This window comes from Watersipora subatra, chromosome 3 (genome assembly GCF_963576615.1).
Source record: "Watersipora subatra chromosome 3, tzWatSuba1.1, whole genome shotgun sequence".
Classification (NCBI taxonomy): Eukaryota; Metazoa; Bryozoa; class Gymnolaemata; order Cheilostomatida; family Watersiporidae; genus Watersipora; species Watersipora subatra.
In genome coordinates, this window is record NC_088710.1 from 43,882,984 (window position 1) to 43,907,147 (window position 24,164).

A 24,164-nucleotide genomic window follows, 5' to 3' on the forward strand; every position below is an offset into this window, starting at 1 on the left:
TTTCTCATCAACCGTGAATAAGGGCCCTTTTTTAAGCTCGAAGCAGTTTTAGGTATTTGAGAGATGTCTCTATCAATAGTAGATGTACAAAAGTCTAGTAAACAGCCAATAAGCTGAGGCGCTTCAAGACCCATTCTTATTGATCTGAGACAATAAAATAATAAAATTCATATATCTGGTAAATATTTCAAAATCATGCTAACAAACTGGTGGTTTTTTGTTGACTTCAAAAAAATAAAAACTAATTTTAAAAGAAATCTTACTTTTGCCATGTTTCGGCAGTTACTTGCAATTTTTAAGCAAGTATCATTTTTAAATAAAACTGCTTAACAGCACAAAAGAACTTTACGCATGCCCAGATAACTGTCCAGTGAAGCTAATTTCACTTCAGATAATGAGTTGATAATTGTAAGGGTCTTGTATTAATTCAGATAATGAGTTGATAATTGTAAGGGTCTTGTATTAATTCAGATAATGAGTTGATAATTGTAAGGGTCTTGTATTAATTCAGATAATGAGTTGATAATTGTAAGGGTCTTGTATTAATTCAGATAATGAGTTGATAATTGTAAGGGTCTTGTATTAATTCAGATAATGAGTTGATAATTGCAAGGGTCTTGTATTAATTCAGATAATGAGTTGATAATTGTAAGGGTCTTGTATTAATTCAGATAATGAGTTGATAATTGTAAGGGTCTTGTATTAATTCAGATAATGAGTTGATAATTGTAAGGGTCTTGTATTAATTCAGATAATGAGTTGATAATTGTAAGGGTCTTGTATTAATTCAGATAATGAGTTGATAATTGCAAGGGTCTTGTATTAATTCAGATAATGAGTTGATAATTGTAAGGGTCTTGTATTAATTCAGATAATGAGTTGATAATTGTAAGGGTCTTGTATTAATTCAGATAATGAGTTGATAATTGTAAGGGTCTTGTATTAATTCAGATAATGAGTTGATAATTGTAAGGGTCTTGTATTAATTCAGAAAAAAATCATTGAAAATAAATACAGTCAAACATGGATAACTCGTCCACGGATAGCTCGAACACATGGTTAATTCGAACATTTCCTTTGGTCCGTTCCCACGTAATGATAAATTGCTATAGATAACTCAAACTCAACACTGTTAATTCGAACTGTTTTTTTGCCCAACGGCTACCGAAACGGTTGTTATCGCTTTAGAAAATCACTTTATTCAAAGCCATAGAGGTAAACTTCATCTTTTCGTAATTCATAAGCGTCGTTATTACCACCATCGGCAAAATATTTTTGTCAACAACTTTTCTAAAAGTTTGGTGAAAATTGATTTATACTGCGATACGATGAATAGCACGGGCTAGCCGGGTCACGCGCGCAAGGATTTTCGCCACGCACATACAAAACAAAAATCGCATGTTGTTTTGTATGTGCGTGGCGAAAATCCTTGAGTGCGTGACCCGGCTAGCCCGTGATGAATAGTTTTCCGACGTTGATTCCGTGTTGAATCAACGTCGGAATGTTGAATGTTTAAAACGTCTTAAAATTGGTGTAATTGAACGTATACGTTGTCTGAGCTACAAAAAACTATTCATCGTTTGACCTAAACACAGAATACGTGTGTAAATTCAATAAGTATCTATTAAAAAGCGTGAGTGATATAGAATTTACCGTAAAACCTCGTAAAACTTCTAATTGAACTGCCTCGGAGTGTTGCTCTTAACGAATCCCAGGTAAAGTAAGGTAATCTGCATAAACTTCAAGAAGAAACGGCAAAATTGATCGTGGGTAAAATCCCAAAAGAAAAAAATGTCTTTTCTTTTGAGCATTTTAACAACGATCAAGTTTTGCCAATGTCAATCTGAAAAACGTCTTGGCAATAACATCACCTCAAACAACAAACCAATCTCAAGTGATAGAAAAATCTCTATACTTTTTCATGAAAACGTTTTAATCTTTACATTAGAAGCATTTAATTTGAAACAAGCCATTTGTGCTTTTGATTTATATTATAGTTTGTATATGTACATGTATCTACTAATAAATAAGTAAATATATGGACTTGTGACAGTGCTCTGATAACTTGAACGCTCTGATAATTCGAACACTTTTGCTCGGTCCCTTGAAGTTCGAGTTATCCATGTTTGACTGTATTTTACAATTTTAGTTTGTCACTAAACTCTGGTCTGGTGATTGCTTGTTTGTCTACAAAGGGATATACATGAGTTGACTTAGTAGTGATAGCAATTTAGGGTTAAACTTAGGGCTGAAATATTGAAAATGAAGTAAGAAATAAAATTGCTAAGATAGAACAAATATACTTATGAGTTTTAAAAACTTATCAATGATTGGTTTCTTGCATTCTTTAACTTGCTAAAGCAATGAGGTATTTACATTAAGCTTTCGAGTAAATAAAATATTTATTAAACAAACAAATAATTTGATGAAACTGTTAGCCATTTAGAGCCCTTATCGTCACCAGCAGTAGGATTTTTTCAGAAATGTCTTCAACATGCTGCTCACGGGTCAGATGTTTAGATGACTGAAAGTAATTTTTAAATTTAACTGTTGAAAATTTTAGTAGTTTAAATTAGTATTCATTATTTTGAGGTTTATGAGTTTACATTATCAAAAATCTTTAATTTTCACTAGAAGTATATTAAAAATAAAACTCAATTATTATTCATTATACTGTTTTATAACTACTGTAGATGACTCAAGTGTTACGTTTTATAGTATTGATATTTCATTTTTTGCAAACATCTCAGTTTGAAAACACAACCACAAAAAAGTATTCACCTGAAGAACATTAACTAATACATAATTTATTGTGAAACTGTAGGCAGCAAATTTTATATGACTGAAAAGCATCTGAGCGTTTGCTATTTAGGAGTAAAACCAACACCTTATGTAAAATTCACTGTGCAGTAAAAAGGCTGAGTCATGAAAACATCATCAAAATAAACAAGGAGCTGGTTTGTCACTCAAATTTTAGAAATCTGATAGAGAATAGACACATACGACCAAATACGTACTAGTAAATTGAAAACACAGCTTTTCAAAACTGATTATTCTTCCCTCAACCTGCTCTCTTCAAAGACTAGATAAACCATAAAAAATGTTTTTCCTATCAGCTAGTCCATTACTTGCAAAAGTATTCAGGAGTCTCTTCTGTATTTAGTATTTGGTGCAGAGGACCATCTTTCACATAAAAGATCAAAGCTCTAATTTATCGAGCTGACTTCCTTCAGCTGTTACCCACATTTGTGGTATAAATAGCCTGGATTCATCAAAACACTGGTCATGCTGTCAAACTCTTTGAACATTTTCTTTTTGTCAATACATAATATACGAAGATGGAGAGTCGACCAAGATAGAGAGTCGACCAAGATAGAGAGTCGACCAAGATAGAGAGTCGACCAAGATAGAGAGTCGACCAAGATAGAGAGTCGACCAAGATAGAGAGTCGACCAAGATAGAGAGTCGACCAAGATAGAGAGTCGACCAAGATAGAGAGTCGACCAAGATAGAGACCAAGATAGAGAGTCGACCAAGATAGAGAGTCGACCAAGATAGAGAGTCGACCAAGATAGAGAGTCGACCAAGATAGAGAGTTGACCAAGATAGAGAGTCGACCAAGATAGAGAGTCGACCAAGATAGAGAGTCGACTAAGGCAAAAATCAAAACTAGCAGCACAAAATAGAATAATGAGAGTTTTTCTAAATCTAATGATTGACAATGTGCTCAAAATCATAACAAGCACTCACTATAAAACTAAGGGCTAGCAACAAAATCCTTCAAAATATAGCTTGAAAGTACTTACAATTCTAATTTTTAGCTCTAATGGTGAAAACGAGGGGCGTCATTCAAGGTTTACTTGATTTCCTTTCATTGTTGCATGCTACATGTATGATATCAATATTAATTTTCACACAGCATTGAGTATAACATAACCAGAGATGGGGTTCATCAAAATTACATATAATTACTTCCTTATTGACTAAAACTATAATTATTTAAAAATACCCTTTAAAATTAATATTTTCTTCAATTGAGAGGACTTATCCTGACTAAAGCAAAATACTTTCAAGATACATGCACCTATTATATGCAAGGTACATGCACCTTCTATGTACAAGGTACATGCACCTTGTATGTACAAGGTACATGCACCTTGTATGTACAAGGTACATGTACCTTGCATGTACAAGCTGGGTTTATTGAAATCCTGAGTAATTATGACCCTAGCACAACCTTTCATGGTCATATCAAAAGAACATGATGGAGCACTTCCTTAGAATACTTCCAATCTGCATGTTATAAACAAATGACAAATAACAGGATGTGTTGCAGGGCATCAGATAAAGCTTTGATACGAAGTTGGCAAGCATGTAGATCCTTCTTACTAACTATTTAGAGAGCAATGCATACACATATAGAGTGATGCATCAGAGTGCTCAAGTGTCTCTCCCTAACCCGTCTAGGTATGGTTTAACCACGTATAGCGTAAACTAACAGCAAAATATGTCTAAGCAAAGAAACCATTTTTATTAGTTAAGAATAGGCTTTCTGGTGGACTTTCAGATTCTGGTACACACCTTGTGGTTTTAGGTATTAAATAGAAATGTGTAAACAAGTGTGTCTATACATGTCATTGTAAAGTGATAAGTAGGAACTAATTTACAGATGCTTAAAACATGTTCATCCCTTAAATAGAGTTAATATTGGTCACATCATAGATATGTTTGTTTGCTTTATTTCATCAAAAATAAATGAATATATGCAAAAGAAATGAAAACTAAACAACGAGCATCCAGAGAAGGTGATGATGAGGCCATGTGCATGATTGCAAAAGCTAATATTTAGCGCGTACGTAGGTGGACAGATTAATTAAAATATTAAAAAATTAATTAAACATTATAGTTAAACAAGATTATCTCAATAGCCATGCCCTTAAGCTCCTCTTAAAACCTGACGTGTTTTGTATACTGTGAATAGAAATAGGCGGAGTGTTCCATAAAACAGCTTTTTGATAAATTGTTCTTTTGGAACCAGCAGCAGAAGATGATTTAAATAGAGGTAAGTTGAATTTAGAATTTCGAGTGAAATAGTGCTGGGAGGGATGGGAATATGATGAGTAAAAAGATATATGAGCTCTAAGCAAAGTCCGAAATTTAAACAACTGACTAACATTCAGACTGTTGCATTTTTTAAATAGATCCCCAGTTGAGAAATAAAAAGGTTTCTTGTTAATAATTCGAACTACTCTTTTTTGATAAATAAATAATTTTTCAAAATAATTTAATAAATAATTTCCTGACTTGACAGACAGGATGTAGTCAGAAGTACCCATCTGTGAATCAAAGAAGGCTGCCGCATGATGCATCATGCGGTTACCCTTTTAGGCTAGAGGCTGGTAAGTTGGCTGGGACAGTTGTTAGCAAAAATACTTTGGTAGGAAAGGGCAGGAGGTTTGTTTACAAATAACAAGGACATGGATGAGTTGATTCAGGGGTACTACAAATATCACTAGACGTGGGAGCTGAACCACTAACAACTATGCTACTCGACAAAATGAAAAAGAGAGGCCATTATTTCATTAAACTAAATAGAACAAATTTTAAATTAATTGAATGAATTTCGAAAATTTGCGAAAAAATATTCACTAATCAGGCAATCGCTTACTGTGTTGATATTTGCACAATTTCCAAAAAATTAAAAATTGACGAAAGGAAACATTGTTGTACCAACTTTTCACAAAAATGTCTGATCAAAATCACTGCTAAAAATAAATTTGAACAGAGTGAGGTAAATAACGCTAACAAAATATTTTTATTCTTGCCGGTGACAAATGTAAAATCCTAAATAATAGTTATAATTACAATTTAAGTTTATTTATTCTAGCTGAACATAATACAAGCATATCTGGTATTTTTGCAGACTGAGATACATTTTACTAATTCTAATAACATTTGTATTTATACTTTATTGGCTACCAGCAGTAAGTCCAGTGTTATTAGGGATTTTATCATTTTTAATTGAACTGCCTGCAGAACAAATCTAGATATTCTACACAAGTTTATATTCTGCTTTCACAAATACAATCTATGAGCATGTTTATTGAGAGCATTGGTCCTTTATGTATGAGAAGATAAACCCATGTTTTTTCAATCAAATAGATCGAGGTGCATTTCTGCGAAGAACGAAAGTTTAAGGTTGCCAGTATGTGTTTGAACATGTTTTAATTGTTTTGGAATTAATCTAACTTGCTTCAGATCATCCGCCTAAGTTTTATAAATCCCATTTTGTGGTGGTCAGGAAAAGACTGCGGTGATTGCTAGGATGCTCAACTAAATAGTTATAGTTCCATGTTTTTACCAGAGATACGAGTGGGTGCCTAAACCTCCCTTTCCCATAGTTTTTTTGAGAAATTATCCTAATGTCTTCAGAGCATTAAGCTCGGTTACCTAGTAGTCAATTTCCCTCCCTAATGATCCTGAGGCTCAAAACTTAATGTCACATGACTTCTATTGCAACCTTCATCTCCAAGTTACAAAATTAGCCTATATTTATTTTATAGGAGATTACACTAAATTGGCTCAATTTTGTTAGAACTGAGCCTAATTTAGTAACTGTTTTTCAAATTAGCGTTAAATTGTCTATTTTGTTTAAAATTCTAGTTCAAATTTTTTCTGTTTTAAGAAAATCAACCTAAAGTTGACGTGAGTGTTAGTCTAAGTTTACCTACCTACCTGCATGCTCTACCTTTACAAATTCCACAAGTTTACCATGCTATACCTTTACAAGTTCCACAAGTTTACTATGATATGCTTTTACAAGTTCCACAAGTTTACCGTGCTATACCTTTACAAGTTCCTCAAGTTTACCATGCTATGCTTTTACAAGTTCTACAAGTTTGCCGTGCTCTACCTTTCGCTTGCAGGCCATAGATAAGAAGAAGCGTTATAAACACAGCAAATCCAGTTGGCTGTTTATCTCAAAATACAAGAAGTACAACAGTCTTTTTATTGATGAGACAGCCTCTATTAAAGGTCAAATCATTTCCTTTGAAAGACTATAGCTATTTTAATTATTTTATCATGCATTTTACTAAAATAAGATTGATGTCTGTAAATTCAGTATGCAGTGGTGGAAAAGACGTCAAAAAAGAGGGAAAAAGCAAAAAGGAGAGTAAGATAAAAATAATACAAAAGTATGTATATATAGACATTTTTACGATGCAAAAAGTATACATTGTAAGAATATCCCTTTAAACAGAATATGTAAAAATGAGTATATCTGTACAGAAGAACAAAACTACATATCAAAATACAAAGCACACTAGTTAGACATTTATTCCAATCTTCCGCTAAATATCAATGTTTTTGGCACTTGAACAATTCAAAAACAAACTGTGTTTGACATACACAATAGTGAGCTATTCAGTCTCTTTGCATGCATCTTTCACCCACAGATGCGTTTGTTGCGAATTACAAATATCTTGCTGATTTCCGATATGGAACTACTGTACCTCCCGCTAGAAAGTCCAAGAATTCTTTACTTCAGAACATATGTTGATCTGCTTACTCAACCCGTTACTGCTGTATCTGCATTAATCTTCACCATCCAAGAGCGATCATTCTGCTACCCTTAAACTTGACCTTGAACAGAGCTAGACACTGTATACCCCACACCCCATCCAGCACACATACACAACACACCATGCAGCTTACACCATACACTTCAACCCAACACACATCACGCGGCATTCACCGCACACGCACGAACACACATGCACATGCGCAAGCACTGAAACAGATGTGCACACAGTTGCACACATGCGTACAAACAGCCCATACACACACGCTCACACTAATGCGCATGCACAGGCAAGTGAGGGAGAATGTGAGAGGGAAAGGCTGGTTGGTTGTTCAGTAGACAAAGCATAGAGTTGTGTATTAGTACTAATTGCAAAAGTTGTTACTTGTTAATTTTTCCTTTCGTAATAAAAGATAATAGGATTGCAAAATCAAGATTGCGCGAGATATGCTAGTCGTCTACTCATTATTGAATTTCTTTGTTGAAAGCGCAACTCCTCACCTAACCTTTTTCCTAAACTATTTTGTAGGTATGATATGCTTAGGAAAGTGATGATTTTGTAATGGAAGCACAGTCTATCGGTTTTCTATTATTCTAAAAAGTTTGCAACAAAGTTGTAGAGCTCCTATTCTCATCTCTCTTTCAACATATTAAGGCTAGCAAATAACTAGCAAATAGATACAAATTTCTTTACTTCTACAAGCCACTCTGATGCTATAAATTAACTGATTGATACATTCTAATAAACTCAGCAGCTCGCCTACTCTGCTCCAACTGATACTAAAAATGTTGTTAATGCTATTGGAGTTGTCTGCCTATCTTACATAGTAATCAAGAGTAATTTTTTCAAGGTGGTGTGTCCATTAGAGTACATTAGAGATACTTGAATCTTGCAACTATACAATACTTGACATAATTTATTTTTTCATCAGTTAGGGAGTTCTAAAAATACTATTCTTCATACAACTGTCTGTATTCAAAGTTTAAACTAGAGACCATTATTTTGATAAGTGATTGTGTTGATGTTGCAAATAACAACTCTTTCCCAAGCTACTTCACATAGGAAGTATACATGTATATACTGTACTGTATATATTTCTACTGTACTGTGTATATATGCTGCATATATAAAATATATATATATATATATATATACATATATATATATATATATATATATATATATATATATACATATATATATATATATATATATATATATATATATATATATATATATATATATATATACTTTGTAAATACAGCATATATACTGCATATAACCTTTATACTGTATATATAATGTATAATGCATAAATACAGTATAATTATATTATATATACTGTATACTAGAAATTCCCCTATCATACAGCCCACGACCAATGTGATATTGAAAAAAAGAAAGGGTACTGATGGTTGAAAAATGCAATATTAGCAGTCAAATGGCACAGCAGTGCAATCGGATAACTGTATAAGATATAATTATATTATATATACTGTATATATATACTATATATATATACTGTATTTATGCAGTAAATATATACAGCATATATACAATATATATACTGCATATATACAGTATATATAATATACTGTATTTATGCAGTATATATATATAGTATAAAGGTTATACGCACTATATATATACTGTATTTACGCAGTATAAGTTATATACTGTATATGTGCATTATGTATATATACTGTATACATGCAGTAAATATATACAGTATTTATACATTATATATACAGTAATTATACAGTATTTATACAGTATTTATACAGTATATACATGAGTGTTGTTTGTCAAACTGGAATCATAAATCATTTCATTCATTTTAAAAATAAAATTTCTCATTGTTTTTGCATTTACAATCAAATGAGGACTAACCCAAACCACTAAAAGTAGGATTTTTTAAAATACGTAAGTTTTTAAATTTGGTATTTTATATATAAATACAACAGTTTGTATATAAATATGATAGTTTATTTGTAGAATATAAAGAACCTAATCAGCATATAGTTGAGAAATTTGATTTATTTAAAAACTGATTGTACATGTATTTACAATCCTTCTATCATGTCCAAAAAAATAACAACTGTCTTTTGTGTGATGTAAGCCGAACTTTGTCACACGACCATACAGAGTGGATACCTCCAACATATGCTTATATACATGTGGGAGGGCAACTCTAAATTAGACTTATTTTATTCAGCACTACAGGAAGTAAGACCTTACATCTGCAGAAGAAAGCTTGTTCTACTGAAACCAGAATCTCTACACAGATAAGAACATAAACTGTGTTTATTTTAGTGGCTATCTAAACTAGTCTGTATTCTAAATGTATTTTATACAAATATCTGCTGAATCATCTTTTGACTAGTAAATAACCAATAGAGGTAATCAATAGAGGTAACCAATAGAGGTAACCAATAGAGTTTTTGAATCAGGAGAAAAATTTGACGAACATCAAAAAGAGACCATTATCAGAAAGTGCATACTGATTATTTACAACAGTAACTCTGTGTAACCTCCACCATCCTCATCTTTAAGAATCATTATTCTGACAGAAGAGGTCACATATTGAGTCTCAAGGATGATGAAGGTTCATTTCCGACACATGACTGTGAGTTGATTAGAAATTGTTATCAACCACAATGCAGTGTTTTATCACTTTAGAAAGTCTTTGAAAGTTGATACTGGCAAACATTTGCATATAATTTAAATCGACCACAATATATTGACACAATAAACACAGCTGGTGTACATCTACACAGCTTTTGTATTTGGTTAAGGAAATGAGATCATTGATAGAAATGTTACTATAGTTTACAAGAAGTAGGTAACTCGGTGGCTTCACACTAAGATGTAAATACACCAAGATTAACAATGAAAATTTACGTAATTGGTTATAGCTTTCTGTGGCTGAGAATATCTGCAATTACTTCAAGTGTGCTGGGTTCGTAAAAAATAGTTTGTAGTTTGTACAGTTATAGTTAATTAGATTACTATTTTATTTTATTATTTACTATTAGTAACATTGACAATGCCTGGGCTTTTTGCAGACAGCCTGCAGGTAATTATTTAAAAGCCTGCAGGTTCTCAAAAAGCAGACGGAGTTTTAAAACCAAAATCAGGGTTAACAATTAACCGCTAAAAGTTGATGCGTAAGAGAAATTATTGCTAGTGCTTTCCAAAAGACAATTTAAAAAATGTGACTTTATAAACCCAACACAAACATTAAAAATATTGTTGATTAGATTCAGCTGCACAATTTGGTTATGACTGGCTTGGTCCTGGCAGCTACTTGAACAAACAATGACTTTTTTATATATATTGCCATTTGACACGTAAGTCCATGTGCTTTGCTAATTTTTCAAAAACAAATTCAACTTTAATTTTGTGTTTTGCATATTTGGTTAATTTTGAAAATTTCTACAACTGTGTGGAGTCAGCAGAATGTCATCACTGCATAACAAGAGGTTATGCTAAATAGAGGTTGTGGTTCTGTGAACTAATAACCATAACATCCTGTTACTATAAAGCTTGATAACAAAGACTTGCCTACTATCCTGGTACTCTGGCTTAAAATGGTAGATTTGTTGACCAATGGCAGACAGTGATTAGTTGTCTGATGTTTATCAGATGTAATTGGTGTCATTGTATGACCATTGTTCTGTTAGATAATATATAATTTGGTTAAATAGAATGTACATATTGATTATAAACCTAATTGTATCATATAATCAAACAAATAACAAGTCTTAATAATATACTGTAGTTGCTAGGCAACTGTTGTTACTTACTTAATTTTATCTAGCTTTAATTTCATTTATTTTTTTTAATTCTTTACATATTTAGTTTACTATAATTAAAAAGATCCGACAGCAGTTCATGTGTGCATCAGTTATACTAAACCAGTAATAATTAATAGAAAAAGTAACAAATATGTGTCTTTAGCTGTATTATAAATACAATTATTTTTTTTTTAAATGAAAAATATTGTCTATGATGCTCATTTAGCTTGCTTATGAATAATCAAGCTAATTCTGTAACATAAAATATTGATCAAATGTAGAGCAGATTTACTAATAAATCTGTTATATCTGTTAAAGGTGCAGTATAAGTGTAGCTCATTGGAATTCACACTTTTATCTACATATTTTTTACAAACTGCACAAAAGTGATGTCATTACTTATCAATATGCTCACTCATTTTGATAAAAGGTCAGAGTAGAGTTGACCAAAGAAGTAACTTTGTAAGTAAATTATTTTTTCAGACGTGAAGGAGGATTGTGGAAGAACTTTTGTTGATGACAATGCATGCATTTCTGCCTCAAGTTCAGCAATAACTAAGACATGGTTTGCCAGGTCAGATATTGAGTGTCTGATGAGCTGTAGGAGGTCTACTGGCTGTTACTCTACTTTCAGAGATGCCAGAGGTAAGTTTTAAATATAATAGGAATAATAAATTTCAACTTGTAAATTCGTTAATTTACAGGGTTGAATTATCTGATACATTGACCAATCATTACTACTAAAAGTTGAGCGCTTGATTTTAAACAATTCAAGGGTGGTAGAAATTTCTGGCAGCTAAACTACTGTAGTATGGAGAAGCCCACCATATGCTCATAGTGGGGTTTGTTTATAATTTCAGCAACCTAATTTAAGGTTTAGGATGCATAGCATAATTTGAAAAACATTTCTGTTTGGAATTAAATTGTTGCAAATAAAGTAATACATATAGTATAACTAGCTGTGCTACCCGACGTTGCCTGGGTATCAAAATCAGCTGATAATCAATGAGAAATAATGAGAGTTGTCTGCCACTTTCTATTAGCTTGGCACATTGCCAACAGAAAATTTTTGTGCGTTTTAGTAATTTTTTTGGAAATTTTAGTAAATTAACTAATGACAATCACTTACTTACGCAATCACCCTGCATGGTATGCAAAGCCATTGGGTATGTGCTCCCGTATAGCGACTTATATCGGCAAGCGTATGAATTCAATCTCTGTGTCCTAGTGGATAGGGCATCCGACTGGTGAATGGTAGGGTCTGAGATCGAATCCTCATCGTTACAGGTTTTTTATTCTAAGATTTTGATAGCTATAGCCAGAATGCCACACATACATACGGACATACTTTGAGAAAAATATATAGATAAATTTACATCATTATTTTCTACTCACAACAACAAAACTAACATGGTAGCTGGCTAGAAGTTAATCCAAAATATCACTGAATTTTCCTGCTGCAATCATTTCCTTTGAAGAAGCTGGTAATTTTTCAGAAAACTTTAGAAGCAGCTGTCATGCATAGGAAATCAAAACCTTGTAATTCTGGTTGATTGTCTTGCGAAAGTCAAAGATGTGTCTTGTCTAATAAACTAGCGAGTTCTTTTTATTGGTTGCTTTATTGTTGTTGATTTATTTATTGCTTGTTCTGGTTTTTTCGCTTGTGACTTATGGTGTTTGTTAGTTTTTTGGAAGCTTATTTATGCTAAAATGTTTAGCAGTGACCAGCTTGTGACGTTTTGATTACAATTTGCAATACAGTTAAATTACATGTTTCATCATGGTAAACTTACGAATATGAAAACAGTAAAATATTGGGCTAGTATTCTTACATGCAAGCTGAATATAGTTCATAGCATATGAGCTCAAAGAATACGGTTTCTATTGGTTTTAGCATTCATTGTAGGATCTTTACCACAGCAAGTAGAGGTCATAGTGAAATGATGTCAAATAGTTTTCGTTGCACCAAAGTATGCTACCAATATCAAATTATAAAAGTTTGTCAACGCCTTAAAATTTATTGCATCCATCCAAGGTTTATTTTACCAGATGAGTGATTTTCAGGTTATAGAAATACTCATATTAGATCATTCTATGTTTTCTACTGTTATTTAAAGTATCTATTTTTGATGGAGTAGATTGGTTTGTCTATGTTTTGCCTAATAGAATGCCAGTTATTTATTGCAGCTATTTCGTATAGGATTTGAAATTTATTTGCAGTTAGCTGGGAGTGAGTGGTGGGCATTTATTGAAACTTACATTTGCATGTAAACTTTGAGTTATCCTCCCTATGCCCACTTTTAACGTAAAGCTATCGACACAGTAATTGCTATATTGATTAGAGGAAGTCTTGCAATTAAGTTGACATTAAGTAAATAAATTATGAAAGACTACAAACACTATTATTTGATCACAATCTCAGATCCTGTTCTCAGTGGTACACCATTGATACCTGCTGTCGATGAGTCTCCTGTGATGATTAAATCATTACATAACATCATGACATTTGACCCCTGCAAAGACTATTATCATATTTATACTCTATTATACATCTACACTGAAAGAATCTACAAGCAATCTTTATCTCAGGATAATATTCATAAACCACTCACTCCTTACAACATATTTTATTACTGATTTATTATCCAGGTGTGGCAGCCTTCAATCCTCTAGCTGATTAACTTGTACACAAGCTGTGACAGTAAACTACTAACATGTGTATCACTTAACTAAAGTGATGATGTCATTATTTACTGATACTCTTATTTTACTGTAGTGTGTTAGCATGTGTGAGATCTAATAAATTCTTCTGACAGTGAAATATATAACTTCAGTTTCTGTGAAATCCTGCCGTTCCAAAGTTTGTTAGACTTTATAGCAAGCCATTATGTGATATTTTAGTACCAATCAATATCTCTATAGAAGTGTTTCTGTTTATTTTGAAAGGATCAATTGTTAACCTTACATTTGCATAAATTTGATTTAGTGAAACTGGAGAAGTTTCATTCAAGTGCTGTTATACAGCAATGAGCATACTTGACCAAATCTTTTTCATTCGCACACAAATTCAGATACAATATAAACTTGTAGCTTTAATGTTTATTTTCACTTGCTTTATAAGTAATTATGTAATAATTTTAGAGATAATTGAAATATTGATATTGATGGCCTTTTGTACCATGACCTAGGAACTCAATGTTCACATGTCACTTGTAGGTTGTAGTATCTGCTAAATTTGTCCATATTTTAGGTACCTGCTATGAATTGTCAAGTTCTGAAATAGATGACAGCGAGAAATTTGATAATGTTCTTAAAGGAAGTAAAATGACATTTATTAAGACTGGCAAGGTACGGAATGTATGAAATGTTTGCAATTGAAATTTTTTGCAAAACTTGCCCGTTCTTTATTTATAAACTATTGATTTCAGTGAGGTGTTGGATATTCAATTTGATTTTTGCTTTTACAAAGCATCAAAAGTGATTAAAATAACTCTCGCAATAAAAAGTTTAGCGGGGTTTGTACAGGAATTGTAGTAGTTTTACACAATATCAAATTAAGTTATGCATAAAAGTGTTAAAGTTTTCATAACATCAACCCTTCAAGGCGCACTTTATGACTCGTACAAGATGCATTAGTTTTATTTGAGACCAGATGCGCATGCAGACATTCCATAGTGAGGATCAAATCCCTGATCTGTCACTTGAAAACTCTGAATGCATTGCTCGATTTTATAATTCATTTATTTTTATGACCTTACTATGGCTTTACTATGACTTTACTTCTTACTCTGAAATATTTCTAATAAATCAACTCTTAGAATTCAAAAACGTTTTTTTTATAATACCCCATTGAGCTTCTGTTACCTATGCTTCTTGATTCCATGTGTTTATTATTTACCTGAATAATTTGTTTGTTATGTAATTTTACAGAATGCTGTTATAAAAGCTGCATAATCTTAAATTATCTTTAACACATTTATGTGCAGCCAAAGAAGCTCTAATATTCTGTGATGAGCGCAATGGATGACCTCACTTTTTCTACTAAACCATTTTCTTTATGGTAATAAAAGCTTTTGTTTTAATTAAAAAATATTTTTCATAGAACTACTTCAATATTAATTTTATTAAAAGGCATTATTTTAAAATGTATAAGTTTAAACAATTATGCTTTAATATTGTCTGATTAAATACCAGCCCTAAGTGTTTATATAACTTACTAGCAGCCATAGCAGAATTAATATAAGAGCACATCACTAACATACAGTATTTGCTATAAGTCCTATTTCTGTTACTCTTACAGGCAGGAAACTGTGGTATTTATAGCTGCTCTAAAGAGACTTCCTGCTTCAAGGGCTGTGGAAATTTGACTCTGAGTGACCCATTCTGCTTTGGTTCGTGCCAATATATACACTTATGCAATAATTTCATCATAGCAACTAATTACAGAACTGACTATGCAGATAATGCAATAACCTCCTGTTTAATGTATTTTAGAAACTACATGTATTTGAAGTGGACATTATGAACTGAACACAAAGTATATTAAAACTGTTTTACACTTGTGTAAAGTGGCTATAGTGTTTGCCTGTATTTACTTTCTAGATAAATACATGTTTCAACTTTTTTGCTACTTCCAATAACTGGAGTTTCAAACTAATGTTTTCAAGGTTGAGTATTATATCTAGGGCTACAGACTGATGTAACGAAAATAATTTTATAATCTGAAAGAAGCACTTCATACCCAATAATGACTTTGATCTGCACTGTAGACTGCTATAGAAGACTTATTAACTTAAATGATCAGCCTGTAGGCTAATCGGTAATAATCGAGACCCGCCATTCTAAAAGTGTCATTCATTTAAATTGACTTACTACAACTATTCTCAGTTCCAATTGTATCGTCCATATTTTATATCCAGCTAAATAAACCAATGATTCTATTAATTTGCAGATTTTTAATATTTTGTTTGTGGTTTGTAGCTGATGAGAGGGAAACGTGTGACTTAACCCAGGAGTACACTAATGCACGCCACTACTGGTCTCCAGCTATTGACGACAACCGAGATACAGGAACAGTAATGGTAAACTACTGACTAAATTGCAAATTTATTTTACCTATGTCTTTAAGTTTATGCAGATGAATTATGTACTGTATTAAGTGTATGACAGAGTAAAAAGATGCTTTACTATAATCTCTATAATTTTTGGTTTTTTTAGAGATTCGGCTGAATCTGTGAGCTTTTTGAAATCTCAAACTAGATTTTTGAGTAGTGTTTATAAAGGAGAGGTAAGCTAGGAGCAAAGTAAGAAATGAGCAAGTAATAGCTAAATTAAATGTTTCATTATGATTAGAATAAAAGGTGATGTGGTAGTGATAAATTAATACGAACCGAGAAAACAAAATAAAACTCCTGAATATGTTGAATTAATAATAACAATTAGGGCATAGAAGGGTTTGTGTATAAAAAAGGTTGCTGTTCCAGCAGAAGCTATTCATCAAAACTTTGACTACGCCGATACTGATACATCTCGATACTGGTACAAATGTAAAATGAAATATCAGACAGTCATTTTCTGACTGTACGGAGAAAGAATGTAGAGACTATTCTTAATCAAGATAATACAATTGTTTGCGTGAAAGGTGTTGCCCTATACTGATTTAGCAATTTCACTTTACGAAAAAACTGGAAATATATGTAGAAGTTCATAGAAACCTTAAAAAGCTCACTGTATCATAGAGTTAATGGAGTTCATAAAGTTTAGCGTGGGCAATCTAGAAAAAAGTATACCTTGTGTGATAAGAGCGATGGAACCATGAAAACAGTGTAGCTTTGTGGTGCAAGTGCACGGCTCAATCTTGAAGCTCCAGTCTTGCGGTTGCAATCTTGCAGTTCATGAGTTCAAACCTAGCAAAGTGCGAGCTTTTAATTCTTAAATTTAAATATCTATAGCTGAACATACTGAAGTATACATATTGAATTGCATACCAAGTACATTCCATAGTACATACCAGAGAACATGCCGAATTACATGCCGAATTACATGCCGAATTAAATAAAGACAAACATTGAGAGTTGTGTACATATGTATGTGTGTACATATATTTATATTATATGGACATATGACACATGTGCATATGTACATACATATGTACATATGCACATGTGTCATATGTACTTATGTATAGATGTAAGTGTGCATGTATGTATGTGCGTAAGTGTGTATGCATGTATGTATGGATGTATGTACGTATGTATGTATATATGTATGTACGTATGTACATATGTACGTACGTATATATGTACATACGTATGTATGTACGTATGTTTGTACGTATGTACGTATGTATGTACATACATATGTATGTACATATGGGCGTACGTATGTACGTACATATGTACGTACATATGTACATGTGCATGTATGTGTGTATGTATGTACGTATGTACGTATGTATGTACATACATATGTTTGTACATATGTACATAGGTATGTACATACATATGTGCATGCGTACAAACATATGTACGTGCGTATGTGTGTGCATATGTATGTGCGCATGTATGTACGTATGTACGTACATATGTATGTATGTATGTATGTATGAATGTATGGATGTATGGACATATGTGCGTATGGATGTATGGAAATATGTATGTATGTACGTATGTATGTACGTATATATGTACACACGTAGTTATGTATGTATGTACGTACGTATGTTTGTACGTATGTTTGTATGTACATACATATGTATGTACATACGTATGTACGTATGTACATATATATGTACGTACGTATGTACGTACGTATGTATGTATGTACATACGCATGTACGTACACGCATACATACATACGTGCGTACGTACGTGCGCATGTACGTGCGTATGTACATGCGTATGTGTGTGCGTATGTATGTGCGTATGTATGTACATATGTACGTACGTATGTATGTACGCATGTATGTACATATGTATGTACATATGTATGTACGTATGTATGTACGTACGTATGTATGTCCGTACGTATGTACGTACGTACGTATGTACGTACATATGTATGTACGTACGTATGTACGTATGTCTATATGTACGTACGTACGTATGTACGTACGTCTGTATGTACGTACGTATGTATGTACGTATGTACGTATGTACGTACGTATGTACGTACATTTGTATGTACGTATGTATGTACATATGTACGTATGTATGTATGTATGTATGTATGTACGTATGTACGTACATATGTATGTACGTGCGTACATACGTCTGTATGTACGTACGTACGTATGTACGTACGTACGTATGTACGTACGTACGTATGTACGTACGTCTGTATGTACGTACGTATGTATGTACGTACGTATGTATGTACATACGTATGTACATACGTATGTACATATGTACGTATGTACGTATGTATGTATGCATGTATGTATGTATGTACGTACGTACGAATGTATGTACGTATGTATGTACGTATGTATGTACGTATGTATGTACGTATGTATGTACGTATGTATGTACGTATGTATGTACGTATGTATGTACGTATGTATGTATGTATGTATGTATGTATGTATGTATGTATGTATGTATGTACGTACATACGTATGTATGTATGTACGTACATATGTATGTACGTATGTGCGTATGAATGTATGGATGTATGGACATATGTGCGTATGTACATATGTCCATACATCCATACACACATATCTTAGTATGTATGTATATATGTATGTATTTATGTATGTATGTATTTATGTATGTATGTATTTATGTATGTAATTATGTATGCATGTATGCATGTGTGTATGTATGCATGTGTGTATGTATGTGTGTATGTATGTGTGTATGTACAGTATGTATGTGTGTATGTACAGTATGTGTGTATGTACAGTATGTATGTGTGTTTGTGGGTGTTTTTGTGTGTGCGTGTGCCTGTGTGTGTGCGTGTGTGTGTACATATGTGTGCGTGTACATATGTGTGCGAGTGCAAATTGATATGGCAATTGGATGCACTATGTGTGTTTATATTCTATTTTACAGCCAAAATGTCTCTATTATTTGCTTGCCTAATTTCATACCTATTACTATCATATAACATAATAACACTTATAATGTATATGATATTGCCATATTGCGTCTTTCGGTTTCTTGGATTATTTTACTAGAATACACATTTTTAGAAAGTAAGATATCCTAAACAGAGGAAATCTAGTGGGCTCCGAGTAATGCTATTCACGACCATAAGAGCCCATACCAGCACACAATTTGGCTGCAACAATTGGTATCTCACATTTGATGGTACAAAGTGCACCAATCCAAACAGTATCGAGCAGCTTGATTACAGTGCTAAAGCTGGAGGTTATCACAGATCCATGGATCGTAAGTTAACTTCGGAGCAGTTTTTAAAATTTTCTTTTTAACTATAGACTTTTTATTTTTGAGCATAAACTCGAAAAAGTACAAGGTCTGTGAATTTCTTGTCAAATGGCAAAATTTTGATACTAGTAGGCCCATTATAAACAATGTGTTTAAACTAATTTAAAATCTTCACATGTTTCTTACCAACAGTATGACTAGCCGTGACTGTTCATTTCACTATCGCACAAACAAATCAAAGTTTTCACTGGCAGATGATTTGGCTCTGAGAACAAGCTAAAGAAATCTTGAATTAAAAGCTTGTAACCAAATGATTTTGGTCATGCTCAATTTTGGTTTGAGCTGATGCAGCCGAGGCTTTAATTTTTTTGCAAACTTATTTTTAGCGTTTAAGCTATTAATAAAATTTTTAAAAAACTGCCAAGTTATTCCAAATTGAAAATTTTAAATTATCCATTCTCTCCCAATTTGAACTCACAAGTTGTCCTAACGTCCTTGTTTAGAAATTATTTTTGTTTCTGCAAACATGTTTCACAAATAAATAAGGCAGCTTTAAATAGCAAATAAAAAGGATTGCTTTGGATAATTTCAATAAGCAGCTTGGCTCTTATTAATTTTTGCACGCATTCGAAAACTGACCAATGATTCCAATGATGCAACTGGTGTTCTTTTGTCTTTATACAGTTGTTCAAAACTTTTATAGTTGCGTCGAATTTAAAACATTTTGGTGATTTCAGTAAAACTTTTTTCAAGAGTAGTTAGCAAAACCTTACAAAATTAAATTAAAATTCAGGTTGCCACTAATAAATGCAATTTGCTCAAACAATTTTTAATATTGTGAGTGAGGTTAATTTAGAATAAAACAACTGAGATTCAAATATTTTCCTAGTTTAACAAAAAATTTTCAACACTCTGAACACTTATTGCGAGTCGTTCTGTGATCGTCTTGTTTGGTGAGAATTTAGTTTTCAGACCATTTGCTGTGTGACCATTTTGTTTGGAAAGCATTTAGTTTTTGGACCATTTGCTTTGAGACCATTTTGTTTGGAGAGCATTTAGTTGTTTGGACTGTTTTCTTTGTGACCATTTTATTTCGTTAGCATTTTTTTAAAGATTTGTCTGCAGACATTGTTTTCTGACACTTCTTACCTGGTCTTTAAAAGTTCATTGTCGACAGTCTGGCTTCTTTGAGATAATTTTTGTGAATTTCCTGTTTTAGAAACAATGCTTGATTTTTTCTGTAGTCATTCGTTTTGATGATCATTTAGTTATACTTATATTTTGATTGCCTTTAATAAAACCATCAAAGCTTTTCCAAGAACATAAAATGAAAATAAAAAGTCTTGAACATGCATGTTAATGAAGGAACTTGTGTTTGGTTTAGTTGATGGAACTTGTTATGGACTAGCTGAAGGAAGCAGGTTGGTCGAGTTGGTGATCCAAGTGTGTGAAGGGTTTAGTTCAGTAGGTGGCCATACAGGATGGAGATCTGCTCGAACCATGATCATCATGGAGGTGATACCACAAATAAGTTCTGGTACATAACTTCACTTTATGCTTTAGTCTTCAAAGTTTACAAAAAGTTCTCAACTAGTAGTACATAAATATTTTAGCCATCTATAAATGCTGTCGTTGTATTTTAATGCGAATACTATACACATGGTCAGCAAAAGCTAGTCATCATTTCGTTGGGAAAGATTCTTTACATTTGTTGGGTAAATGCTTGTAATGACTCAGGTCAAACAGCTGTTCCAACGCTTTATTTATTGACATAAATTCAATTATTTCCTATTGCCAATAGCAGCAATCACTCATAGTAAAAATTGTTAGGTTTTTGAAATTTTTTATCATAGTTATGCATATAGCGTTGATTTTATTTTATAAAACCATAACATCTGCTTTATAATTTGAAAAATCATGTTGACCTCTCATATCAATTCTATCCTAATTTTTACCCAAAGGATGTCTACATTGTACAGGTATTCTAGAATGACTAATTACATGTAAATTTTAAACAGATTACTTCTGGCATCTAATGATTAGCAAAGCAGCAGCAATAATAACAGGAAATGAGTGAGAACTTGAGACAGCATTTTCTGACAGCATCTATAACCATTTACGTCAGAAACGCTAAAGTATATGTATATATATATACTTATATATATATATAAAAATTGTTTCCTCACCCCGGATACCCCGTATGGGTGGTAAAGTCTGCTCTAACTCGGGTCTCCTACCAGAGACCTGGGAGTTTGAGCACTCGCCTCAAGATCTTAGCTGTTCCCAATAGCGCACTTTTCTGCAACTCACCTGAGTTGATTGTTGTTGGTATTTGGGCAAGCCACAATTTATGCGCCGGTGTTATTGCGCCCAGTGCCCCAATGACTACTGGGATTACAGTTGTTCTTACATTCCAGCATTTTTCAATTTCAATATATTTATATATATATATATATACATCTATGTATATATATATATAGATATATATATATATATATATATATATATATATATATAAATATATATATATATATATATATATACATGTATATATATATACATGTATATACATGTATATATATACATGTATATATACATGTATATATACATGTATATATATATACATGTATATATATATACATGTATATATATATACATATATATATGTATATATATATACATGTATATATATATATATACAGTATATATATATATATACAGTATATATATGTATATATATATACTGTATATATATATATATATACAGTATATATACAGTATATATACAGTATATATATATATATATATATATATATATATATATATATATATATATATATATATATATATATATATATATATATATATATATATATATATATATATATATATAGCAAAATGTCAAATATATTGATATTTTGCATATGATAGATGACTGAAGTCTGAATAGCTAACTTTTGGCAAGTTTATAAAAAATATTTAGCAATAAAATAAAATTGGCTGTAGCAAATATTTTGTATCAAGAAGCTTTTAGTACAAACAAAGATTTTGAAAACTTACCTAAAAGTTAAAAGTTTGTAATGAAAATTAAGCAGCGTTTAGGTTTCAGGTTGTTCGAATTTGACTAAAATTATTTAGTAATGTTTTACTAACAAAGTTAATCATTTTATTTAAGCTGAATATTGACTGATAACATCTAAAGAGAAGCGATGTAGATATCAAGCACAGCTTAAATCTTTAATTATCATCACCTGAATTTATTATTCATTTTTAAATATGATGCGCATTTAGGCAAATACTAATTTTTTTTAAATATTACAATCCTGTAAGCAAAATATAGGCGAATTCTGAAAATTAAAAGTTAAATTTGATAAATGATAAACATACTGAAAATCGTTCATAAGCTAAGTTAGTGTGTGAACGTTACATACGTGATGTTAAGGTGAGTTATATCTTATATCTTACATCACCTCTTCTACATTAGTCATGTTAAGGTGAGTTATATCTTATATCTTACATCACCTCTTCTACATACGTGATGTTAAGGTGAGTTATATCTTATATCTTACACCACCTCTTATACATTAGTGGTGTTACGGTGAGTTATATATTATATCTTACATCACCTTTACTACATTAGTGATGTTAAGGTGAGTTATATCTTATATCTTACATCACCTCTTCTACATACGTGATGTTAAGGTGAGTTATATCTTAAATCTCACATCACCTCTACTACATTAGTGATGTCAAGGTGAGTTATATCTTATATCTCACATCTCCTCTTCTACATTAGTGATGTTAAGGTGAGTTATATCTTATATCTTACATCACCTCTTCTATATTAGTTATGTTAAGGTGAGTTATATCTTATATCTTACATCACCTGTTCTATATTAGTTATGTTAAGGTGAGTTATATCTTATATCTCACACCACCGCTACTACATTAGTTATGTTGAGGTGAGTTATATCTTATATCATACATCACCTCTTCTACCTTAGTTATGTTAAGGTGAGTTATATCTTGTATCTTACATCACTTCTTTTACATTAGTGATGTTAAGGTGAGTTATATCTTATATCTCACATCACCTCTAATACATTAGTTATGTTGAGGTGAGTTATATATTATATCTCACAGCACCTCTTCTACATTAGTAATGTTAAGGTGAGTTATATCTTATATCTTACATCACCTACATTAGTTATGTTAAGGTGAGTTATATCTTATATCTTACATCACCTCTACTACATTAGTTATGTTGAGGTGAGTTATATATTATATCTCACAGCACCTCTTCTACATTAGTAATGTTATGGTGAGTTATATCTTATATCTTACATCACCTCTTCTATATTAGTCATGTTAAGGTGAGTTATATCTTATATCAT

At 32.0% G+C, this 24,164-nt stretch overlaps 1 protein-coding gene across 1 annotated transcript in view; it reads left to right on the forward strand.

Moving 5' to 3' along the window:
• Nucleotides 1–5,477: 5,477 nt before the first annotated feature.
• Nucleotides 5,478–24,164, forward strand: part of LOC137390618 (uncharacterized) — a 66,947-nt gene continuing 48,260 nt past the window's right edge. The window contains exons 1-7 of the mRNA XM_068076943.1: nucleotides 5,478–5,497; nucleotides 10,154–10,209; nucleotides 11,864–12,025; nucleotides 14,631–14,728; nucleotides 15,681–15,771; nucleotides 16,361–16,461; nucleotides 19,575–19,773. Of these exons, the coding sequence (XP_067933044.1) occupies nucleotides 5,478–5,497; nucleotides 10,154–10,209; nucleotides 11,864–12,025; nucleotides 14,631–14,728; nucleotides 15,681–15,771; nucleotides 16,361–16,461; nucleotides 19,575–19,773 (727 nt within the window). The remainder of the gene's footprint in view (nucleotides 5,498–10,153; nucleotides 10,210–11,863; nucleotides 12,026–14,630; nucleotides 14,729–15,680; nucleotides 15,772–16,360; nucleotides 16,462–19,574; nucleotides 19,774–24,164) is intronic.